This window comes from Anser anser (assembly GCF_964211835.1).
Source record: "Anser anser genome assembly, contig: HAP1_SCAFFOLD_164, whole genome shotgun sequence".
Lineage (NCBI taxonomy): Eukaryota > Metazoa > Chordata > Aves > Anseriformes > Anatidae > Anser > Anser anser.
Window position 1 is genome coordinate 34255 of NW_028154106.1, and position 10664 is coordinate 44918.

General features: G+C 56.4%; 1 protein-coding gene across 1 annotated transcript; it reads right to left on the reverse strand.

Annotated features, from left to right (window-relative positions):
* Nucleotides 1-3791: 3791 nt before the first annotated feature.
* Nucleotides 3792-10177, reverse strand: LOC310890791 (uncharacterized protein; the record flags this gene model as incomplete). Its single annotated transcript, XM_083853118.1, has 9 exons — nucleotides 8045-10177; nucleotides 7651-7907; nucleotides 7182-7252; nucleotides 6666-6754; nucleotides 6432-6549; nucleotides 5411-5537; nucleotides 4740-4945; nucleotides 4355-4500; nucleotides 3792-4075 (listed from the first exon to the last, which is right to left on the reverse strand). The coding sequence occupies exons 2-9, from the start codon at nucleotides 7717-7719 to the stop codon at nucleotides 3792-3794; spliced, it is 1110 nt and encodes a 369-aa protein (XP_083709244.1). The 5' UTR covers nucleotides 7720-7907; nucleotides 8045-10177.
* Between the last annotated feature and the right edge of the window lie 487 nt (nucleotides 10178-10664).

Sequence of the window (10664 nt, forward strand, 5' to 3'; positions counted from 1 at the left end):
TGTGACCAAGCCATGGCCTGAGAGCCACGCTGCGAGGCCTGGAGCGACTCCTGGAATGGTTGGTTATCCAGAGCTGGGCAGACACCAAGCCTCCCGTCCCAAGAATTGAGCCTCCTGGGCTCGTTGTCAGCGACCTATTGCGCATTTTTCACCTATACAGGGAAAAACAACTCAGTGTCATGGTGGGTGAATAGTACGGAACCCGGTTTGGCTAGTGCTCAAGCGTTAACCACCCTGAATCGCCTAGCGTGCTGACTAAGTAAATTTAGTGATGCCACTAGTGCTGCGCTACCTGGCTTGCTGCTTGACGTAAATGTTAATAAGGCATGCTACGCTACAAAATAGAGCTGGGATTGATTTTTGTTACTTGTCCATGGTCATGGTTGCGAGGACTTTGCAGGTATGTCTTATATGAACCTGAGTGATCATTCCCACTTGGTACACGTGAAGATACAGGAATTACAAGAATTAACCAAACAACTGAAGACAAATGATAGCAGGACCCCATTTGGAGAATGGACATGAGGGTGGCCGTGGCTACAAAACTACTGTTATTTGGTTGCTTATTATGTGTAATTTTTCCTGTGCATTGCATTCTGTCTTCCATGTCTATTGTCCCTGGTGCGGTCAGTAAGAGCTTGACTCAGCCCTGATCGGGCACTGCCATGTGCGGTGCCTTGGCAGCATGGCTGTGGGACCACGCGTGGGGCAGTGGGGCGATAAGGTCTCCCTTGAGCCTCCTAGGAGGAATGCAGGAACATTTACCGAGCAGCCAGGGATCAAGTTCAGAAAGCTAAGCCCCACTAGAATTGACTCTTGTCAGGAGAGTCAGGGGCAACAGGAAGGGCTTCTACAGGTATATTGGTGATAAAAGCAAGACTAGGGAAAACGTGGGCCCTCTGCTGAAGGAAATGGGAGACCTGGTTACGTGGTACACGGAGGAGGCTGGGGTAGTCAACGACTTTTTTGCTTCAGTCTTCACTGTCAAGTGCTCTAGCCACACTAGCCAATTCACAGAACACAAAGGAACAGACTGGGAGAATGAGGTACTTCAGAGCCTCCTGGGAACTATTCCAAGGCACGTGGAAAACAAAGAGGTGCTTGGTGACAGTCAGCGTGGCTCCAGTAAGGGCAGATCATGCCTGAAAAATCTGGTGGCCTTCTACAGCAGGGTTACAGCACTGGTGGATAGGGGAAGAGCAGCTGCCGTCATCTACCTGGACTTCTGCAAGGCATTTGACACTGTCCTGCATGACATCCTTGTCTCCAAATTGGAGAGTCGTGGATATGATGGATGAGCAACTCCATGGGCAAGGAATTGGCTGGATGGTTGCACTCAGAGAGTTGTGGTCAACGGCTTCATGCCCAAGTGGAGATCAGTGATGAGTCGTGTCCCTCAGGAGTCAGTATGGGGCCGGCATTATTTAATATATTTGTCAGCGACATGGACGGTAGATTGAGTGCACTCTCAGCACGTTTGCTGATGACTCTAAGCTGTGTGGCACGGTCGACATGCTGGAGGGAAGGGATGCCATCCAGGGGGACCTGCACAGGCTTGAGAGGTGGGCCAATGCAAACCTCGTGAGGTTCACCAAGGCCAAGTGGAAGGTCCTGCACCTGGATCAGGGCAATCCTAAGCACAAATCCAGGCTGGGTGGAGAATGGGTTGAGAGCAGCCCTGAGAAGGGCCTGGGAGCATTGGTGGGTGACAGACTCCGCATGAACTGGCAATGTGCACGTGCCATAAAAAAAAAGAAAGCCAGCCGTATCGCGGGCTGCATCAAAAGAAGTGTGGCCACGAGGCTGATCAGAGGGTTGTCCCACGAAGACAGGCTGGGAGAGTTGTTCAGTCTAGAGAAGAGAAGGCTCTGGGCAGACCTCATTGCAGCCTTCCAGTACCAAAAGGGGGCCTCCAAGAAAGCTGCGCAGGGACTCTTTCTCAGGGGGTGTAGTGATAGGACAAGGACTAGTGGTTTTAAACTAAAAAGGAGTAGATTTGGAGTAGATATAGGGCTACTCGGCTCCACCAGGTCTAAATCTCTGAACGTTAAGGCTACTTCTTTGCAACTGTGCACTTCCCGTCTCTACCTGATTCTTCAGGCATTTGGAAAGTTCGGTCTGTAGAAGGCTCAGCCTTTGCCTGATTCTGTCAGTTTTCTTCCAGCTCTCTACTATCATTTCTCATCTCCAGAGCTGGAAGTGATCAGGATCCAGGAGGTCTTGTACGTGCTTTGGTGAGCATTTCTTTTCAGCCCCTAAACGCTGAATACCAGCCACCAGGCCTGCAGTTTGAGCCATCTGTGCCTCTTACTTGTCTCCTCATGCTCTGTAAACATCTTTTCAATCCACTTGTTCCAATCAACCCAAGAATTTACTAGCACAGGTCCCATTTGGGTGCCCACACAATGCTCTAGCTTCCTTGTAAATATAACCCTAAGGGAACAGAAGCAAAGGATCGGTCCCCCAGCATATTATAAGCATTATGTACACGCAATCTCAGCAAGACACACAACTTGACCAGATCCTGCTGACTACCCCAGATGCTCTGGAGCCCAGTACAGACCGATACCACCCAGCATGGTCCTGCCCGGCCACTGGAACCCAGCCCAGTGCCCAGGGTCCCCAGCTCTCCGCCCAGGCTGAGGGACACGGCTGCCAGTTTCCCCTTTGCAGGTTCAACCAGCAACGAAGCTGAGCACCTGTGCCAGGGACACCCAGGGAGGACACTGATACAGCCGGCCACACAGACGACCACAAACAAGGCGCTGCTTGCAACAGCACCCACACACAGGACACAGACAGCCGAGTCCCCTCCGGCCCTGGGGCTGGCAGAGACAGCAGGTCACTGCTGCAGGCGCACACACGGCACTCTCGGGGTTCACAAGCACATACACACCCGCACACCTGGCCCTGAGAGTCCTTTCAGATGCCCTCAGATTCCCCATGCCTCTGCCTGCTCCTCGTCCCCATGGGCCTCCCCTGCAGGTCTGCCACGGAGCTCCCCTAGCTAGGAGGGAGCTATGGGGACGTGGGCTGAGACACAGACTTCTGCACTGGAAATGCGCGCAACTGGCAGCGATGAGTATCATGATGGGAAGCCACACTTAGACAGCGCAGGCATAGCAATGGGAGCCTTGGAAAGAGCTCTCCTTTCAACCCACATTCCTCTTTCAAAGAAGAGATCCAGCTTATGCGTACTCAAGTCTAGGGTGGATGAAGTGACACAAGCAGTCTGTTTGGGAAGAGCCCCGGTGCTCTTTATTTTCCATTCAGGGGTGGAAAGCGGGGGAGCTTCCCAGCCCCTTTGCTCAGAGCTCCGCTGCTGCCGCCGTCACCATTCCCAGCACCTTCCCCTCCACTGCGGTACCAGCATCTAGCGCTAGGGAGTCAAAAGAAAAAGAGGATGAGCAGGTTGTGTACAGGCTGAACACAGAGAAATACTGCAGGCTTAGCTCGGGCCGCGCACGTAGGGGTCTGCTTCCCATGAAGCTTCAAGGCTGCCGTGAAGTGAGACAGATGCCTCGTGCCCAAGCTCACGACAAGGTCCCCAGGGGTGCAGCTCACCAGCCTGGGGCTGAGTCAGGTGGAGCGGAGGACCCTGGGTATTCTGCACAGGTATTCCCCCTCAGGGCAAGGTGTCCTGGAGTCAGCGCTCTCCAAAGGAAGGACAGACTCTCGGCTTTGGAAAGGGGAGAGGCAGCCATCCAGGGGACCACTTTGTTTTCAGACAGGACTTTCACATCCCACGTGGGAAAGCCTGTTCTGGGTGCCCAGCCGCTCCCCGTCAGGTGTCAGGGAGCTCCAGTCCCAAAGTCTCCAGAGTCTCCAAAGCCCGCGTCTGTCTCGGGAGGGGTGTCGGAGACGTGCCCTCTTTCTCCCAGTGCTGCCCCCAGGGGAAGGATGGGCCTTGCAGCAGCGGGAAGCACCATCCCTTTATGGACATACTTACCAGGGGAGCTGCTGCTGCTGCTCTTGCCGCAGCCGGTTTGCCTCCGCAACATTTCTGAATACGCTTTGTTGATGGCGATGCGGCTCCAACCTTTCCAAAACTTGGCGTGCTCGTGGGGAAAGGCGGCTGCAACAACAGGAGAAAGGGATCCCTCAGCCTCTCTCAGACACCCCTTCTGCCTCTCCCGTCATCCAGACCCTGCACCCATGCAGTGCCACCTGCACCCACCCTTCCAACCTGATTTTTAGGCCTTGGTGGTAACCAAGGTCATGCCCGCTTTAGGAGGAATCAAAGGGTGTCAGAGGCAACCCCAGGACTCAGGGACCAGGCTCCTGGACATGTCCTGACATCACTCAACAGCTACTCGAGTGCCCCAGGACGGGAACGGAGCCGGCACACACTTACTCAGGCCGGAGTCTCTCCAGCTTGGCTGCTGCTCCCAAATCCTCTGCTGGGGCAGGGTTCTCAGCCTTCCTCCACCTCCTCCTGACCTCCTTGCTCCTGGGCTGGGCTGGAGGATGGGGGGTCCAAGCATGTTGGCTGTTGAATCGCTGCAAGGAGAAGACACTCTCATCAAACAGGACTGGACACACAGGTGCTGTTTCCCAGAGGACCTCTTGAAAGGGCCCTGCAACAGGACCTGGGAACCAGGCGACTCAGCGCTGCCAGCCCACGTCTGGCTGCTGCTTTTATCCCTCCCTTTCTGCTGACAACCTCTCCCTCACAGGGAGGAGCAGGCAAAGCCCTGCCCTGCGGCCTGGTGCCCGTCCTGCTCCCACCACCCTGGGACCTGCCGCCCTCGGAGCCCTGGCGGAGAGGATCGCTGCTGTTCTCAGCGCTGTTGATCACTGCCAGTACCTGGGGTATCTGTTGGTCCTCCCCCTCAGACCAGGCTTCCCATGCAGCCATTTCTGCCCGGGCTTGCTCTTGTAGCTTTTGGTACGTGGGCCATGAGCAGTCTGTTTGGTCCCACTGTGAAGACAGGTTCCAGACCTCCTGGAGGAAAAAAAAAAAAAAAAACACAACAGCAGACAGGATTGGTCTCAGCTGTCCCTCAGGCCTAACCCGCACTCCTGCCCCCTCGCCTCAGCCGGTCTGTCAGCAGTGCTTCGACCCTCAAGGATGAGGGGCCCTGAAGCTAGGCCAGGCTCCTCAACTCGTGACAAACACAGCTGAACAGCCCGCGGTGACCAAAGCCCCCTGCCATCAATGACCCAGAAAGGCCTTGTTCCTTTTCCATGGCCCCTGGTCAAAATGAAGTGGCTCGTGGCAACACGGGAGGCAGTAAGAGGCAGGGAAGGTGTGCGGGACGCCACCTTCCGTCTCCTGAGGAAGAGATGAAGGAGGTAACAAACGTGGAAATGAACGCATCCCAAGGGACCTGCTCGGGATCGCTCCACACAAAGAGGCTTTTGCACAGGCCCAAACAGCACGGTCATTGCAGCAAGGCAGAGTAGGTACCTGCAGCGCTCTCCTGGAGGCTTCAGGAGCAGGGAGCGCAGTGGTGGTGGACATGGCTTCAGGAGCTGTTTCCTGCCTGTCTGTCCTCTTCGTCCCGGGGGAGCTGCCTGGACACGGTGGGAGCACGCTGCAAACAGACACCAGGAGGAGGCTGCATGAGCCCAGGGGAATTCGGTCTCCAGTCCGCGCTCGCAAGCTGCGTCAGCCTCTGCAGCAGACGGCAGTTCCGCAGCGAGCGGGCGTATTGGACTGGCCGTGTTCTCTTCAGCAGAGACAGAGAGAGCCAAACGCGAAGCTGTGGCACCACCTGCCTTCAGGAAGGCTCGGGATGCCTGCATCCAGGCCCTTTTTGGTGGAAGAAGGAGAGGAGCGGTGTCTTGTGCAAGGACAGGAGCCGAGAGACACCATTATGGCCCACCCGGGGTTTACCTCAGCTTCTCCTCTGTGGCCCTGAAACACGGTGCGCTTACGGGTGGAAAACAGGTTATCGCTGGGGAGCCAGTAGCATCGGAGAAAACCGTCAGGTAAGGAGGGCAGTCATGCCACCTCCCTACCTCAGCACTCTCTTGTGCCTGCCACAACGTTTGGGATAGCATTTGAAAAAAATGCCTGAAAGAAACTTTTCCATCTGGTATCACAGCTCCTTAGGCTGGAAGAAACAGCAGGGGAGATGGGGCCACGGCAATCCTAAGCCACGGTGAGACATGTTAGAATGAAGGCAGGGGACATTTGCTCCCACAGACAAGAAGATGGACTCTGCTGCAATGTGGGGGGACTCCTGAAGGGAGAAGAGCTTCTGCAACAAGGCCCTGCATTCAGCTCCCCCAGGGATCGGGGCCCTGGTGGAAAATGAAGCTGGTGTGCCAGTCTCAGGCAAACGTGCTGCACGCTTGCCATCCGTTGAGAGCGGCCTCCGCTGGGACGTGTGTCAGGAGCCACCCTGCGGCTGGTGGGTCCAAAGGGGACATCTCTCCTGTGTGGCTGCAAGGGGCTCCTTCCTCCTTTCCCCCAGGGGTCTCACCTGGTAGACGGCTTCTTCTCCACATCTTGCTGCCTTGTGCCCGGCTCCCAGCTTGTCAGGATGGGGTCGGAAAGCCTCTTCCTCCTCTGCAGCAGCTTGCCAGGATGGCACTCTGAAACTAGGAAAGGAGGAAGCTCTTCAGAGCAGCCGCGTGGGCACTGCCTTTTAACCTGGTTCAAGTCAGCCAGCACGGGACAGGGACCACCTCCAGACAGCAGGGACCTGTTCCCTTACCTCTTCTCATCCTGCGCTCTCCTGCAGCTTCCTCCTGTGAGGTGGTGGAAGCTTTGGCCTCTGGCCTTCTCCTCACAGTCAGATGAAACCTGGAAAACAAACGATGACACGGGCTTGAAGAAGGCTGGCCTCCTTCCCGTTGCAGCTTGCTGGCAGTAATCCTCCTGGTGTTGCGCAAGGCATGGCATCCCTTTTCCGTCATGTCCATGCATGGGGTTTGTTGTCAGTCTTCCCGCAGCACCAGAAAAGGTAGCCTAAATTCCCCTCCACATGCAGGCAACTCTCTCTGACGGGAATCGCAGCAGCGCGGGCACAAGAAACACAACCACAATGCCCCTCCTCTCCAGGTGAAGACACTCGTAGCCGAAACTCAGCATTAGATAACCAGGAACCAGTCCCCCGGTATTTAGCCCTGACTGGGTGCTGAAGGTGGAGACCCAGCCGCGCACGTTCCAAAGCAGGAGGTGGGAAGCCTCCCGCTGGGTCAGCCAAGGGCTGCGGAGGAAATGCACTCACCTTGGGAACATCGGGATCCCACGAGCGGTGGTCTCGCCACTGAAGGCGGTCAGATGTGCCGGCCACATTCTCTGCAAAGAGACACAGACCTGCTGGAGGGTTTCTGAGGCGGTTTTCTCACGGCTCTCATTGACAGGAAGCAAACCTGTCTCCCAAGCCAAAAGAAAGCCTTCTCTCCAAAGCCCTCCTCCAAAGCCTCTTCCATGAACCTTTGTTCTGCTCTGGAGGAGCTGCATGGCAGAATATGGAGGCTGTACAGTAACACTGCCAGGCTTTTTGCAGGGGCAAGCGCCCAGATGCTCAGAAGAAACTCTCTTTGTTAATGGAGAAAGCAGCTAAGGGGGCAAGCGTGGGGAAAGGCATTTGACTGGCCTGCCATGTCCAGGCTGGCCAACAGCGGTCGGATTCCTCACCCTTTGCTAGGATTCCCAAAGAAATTGAAGTAGCCCCCAAAACCTCACCAACTTACACTGTGGAGCAGTGCAACAAGGCCCGCAGTGCTCTCCAGACGTTTGACACAGTCCAGATAAAAGTTCATGCAGAGGAAACCATCTTTGCACGTCAGAACACCAATGTCCCTGAAGGCAAAGGGGACGTGCTCCTTGCTCCTCAGGAGGAAGCAGTACAACAGGATGGTCTCTTGCACACAGTTCTTCACCACGTGCAGTGGGAAGGAGGTGGCTCGCGATAGCTGCACGTAGTTCAGCGGCTCGATCTTGACACCATCTGCAAGGAGAAGCAACATCCTCAGTGCCACAGCAAGCCCAAGTTGCTTGCAACATTCAGAACAAGTTCCCAGAGAAAGGGTCGCTAAGAGAAAGAGCTCCTGGGGCACAGTTTCTTTTGGGGAACTCAAGCTGTACCCTGACCGTCGGAGACAATCCTCTACTTCTCCCGGGCCTTTCCAAAGAGCAGGGAGAACAAACCGTTCCGGACATGGGGCAGGAAGAGGGGGGCTGCTGCCTTCTCACCAGGGAGGAGCTCAGTGGGACAGTAGATCTCCTCCAGCCACAACTCGTCGATGTCTAGCTCGAAGAAAGGCCTTCGAACCAAGAGCGGCTCTTCTTTGCTATGGAATTGCTCTTGGACAACAGCAAAGGTCCCGAGTCCCGCAACCCGAACGCCCTGCACACAGAAAAGACAGAAAGGCCGATGAGGGAGTTCTTGAGAGACGGGAAAAGGGATGACTGTCAGAGCAGGGGGACACTGCTCTGTGCCCTGCCCGCTCCTCAGGGACAATGGGGCAAGGTGGGGCACTTTGGAAAGCTTTGCAAAAGAGCCGCATCCTCTGTTTCTTTCGTCACCCCCCTCACAGGATTTGCCAACATCCCTTGGCTAGAGAATCGCCCGGAGGTTTCCAGCACACGGATTAGGCCTGGGACTGACTCCCAGCAATTGTCCTAGGCACGGAGCCAGGATATTCCCCCATCTCTCTGCTCGCCCTCCCCACTCAGACCGCAGGGAAGAGGGAAGCCCTAGGGTGTGCCAAACACCTGAGAGGCAGAGCACATCTGGCCTTGGTTTCTCTCCCAGCTGGCCAAGAAGCTGCTCCGGGCACCCCGGGCAGTCTTAGAGCACTGCCACGGTGCTCGGGCAGGGATTGCTCTGCAGGGCCCAGGACACCAACCCACCTTATCCCGCTTCAGCTCTTCCAGGATGTACTTGGATACAGCATCCCAGATAGCCTCAGTCTCTGGAAAGCAAGGAAAAGACACGTCAGGCTCCAGGCCAGCCAGCTCACAACCTCTTGGCAAGCACCTCACCCAGGCGATGACACATGCAGGCATACACAAGCACCCCAGAAAAACACCATGCAGGCACTCCTGGGACATTCCTGAGAGGCCTGTGGGAGCTGCAGGCCATGCCAGTCCCTGGGACACCAGAGGTCTTTCCTCCCAGAGCCAGATCCCAAAGAGGCACCAGCTCCCAGGGAAAGCTGGCCCTGGACTGTCCCCCATCAGGAGAAGTCTGAGCCATGGCCAGAGGAGCCCTGGGCCTCAGGACAGCCCTGGCATCAGGACCCAGGTGTCCTGGCTGCCACATTGTCCCCTGAGCCCAGCGGGACCCTCAGGCAGGGCTCTCGTGGCAGCCACCAGCTCTGTGCAGCACCACCACCACCCCCCAGCCCAGGACCTGCAGCTTGGGACAGCTGACAGCCCCTGGGACACCCCTTGGGAAGGGGCTCCTGACACCCTCACCTTTGGGGGAGAGCTGCAGGAGCACTGGGAATGCAGAAGTCAGATCAGAGGTGATGGTCACACTCCAGCAACCCTCCATCTCACTTGCTGCTGGCCCTCAGCTCAGGACAAGGGATGCCCGCCCTGGCTCCTCAACCACAGCTCCTCTGCAAGGTGCCCCTGCTCCTCCGCCCGTCAGCGAGGGTCGCCCAGTGCAACCTTGCTGCCTGCTGCCCCCACTCCTGGCCACAGAAGGACAGCGGTGGGGAGCACCCAAGCAGTGCCCAGCAGGGACCAGGCCTTGCAGGGAAGTGCCGGCACTGCCGCTGCTCCAGTGACGATATCCTGGTGATGCAGTGCATCCCTTTGTGACATCAGCACGTGTCATCTGAAGGCTTATGATGTCAGCAGCATGGAGATGGCACAGCTCAGGAGAGAGACGAGAGATTTCCTTTCTTGTCCTGAGAAACAGTCACCTCCCTTCTGCCCAGTTCTTTAGCAGCAGTTCCTGGCAAAGCCACCAGGAACATCTCCACATGGTGACAAAGGCCATAGAATAAAGGATTGGAGTGCTGGAGAAGTCCCCACTGTCTGCCTGCCCCAACACGCCTCTGCTCTGACCCTCTGACATCCCCCTGTGACATCAGCACGTGTCATTTGAAGGCCTATGAGGTCAGCAGCAAGGAGATGGTGCAGGTCGGGAGAGAGACGAGAGATTTCCCTTCTTGTCCTGAGAAACTGTCACCTCCCTTCTGCCCTGTTCTTTTCCACAGGATCTTGACAAATCTACCAGGAACATCTCCAAATGGTGACAAAGGCCATTGGATATAGGAAGTGGAGCGCTGGAAAAGTCACCGCTGTGTTCCTGCCCCAACACACCTCTGATCTTGGAAGCCCTTCCAGGAAGGTGGGGTTTGAGGCCTGTCCTGGGGCTGGGCCTTTTTCAAGAAAAAGATGGGAGCGAAGGCACCTGGGATACAGCAGTCCCTCACCGCACCTGAACTTGGCTGAACGACAGCCAGCCTTTGCTGTTGTCCGAGTAGGATGTGTTATACGGAGGGAATTGCAGCCCCGCACATCCCACGGGGCTCTGTGCTTTGAGGAGGCCTCAGCACCATCCCCGTCTGCCATGCGGGAGGCAGAGGTGGTACACGAGGGAATGGCAAACATACCCTCAGCACGTCATGGTGAGGGAGAGGAGTAGGGCATGCGCTGCAGATGAAGAGGAGAGTGGGGAGAACCGTCTGGGACAGACGCAGCGTGCTCCTGAAGGCTGCCGCAGCCTCCCCGCGGCCCGTGGCCATGA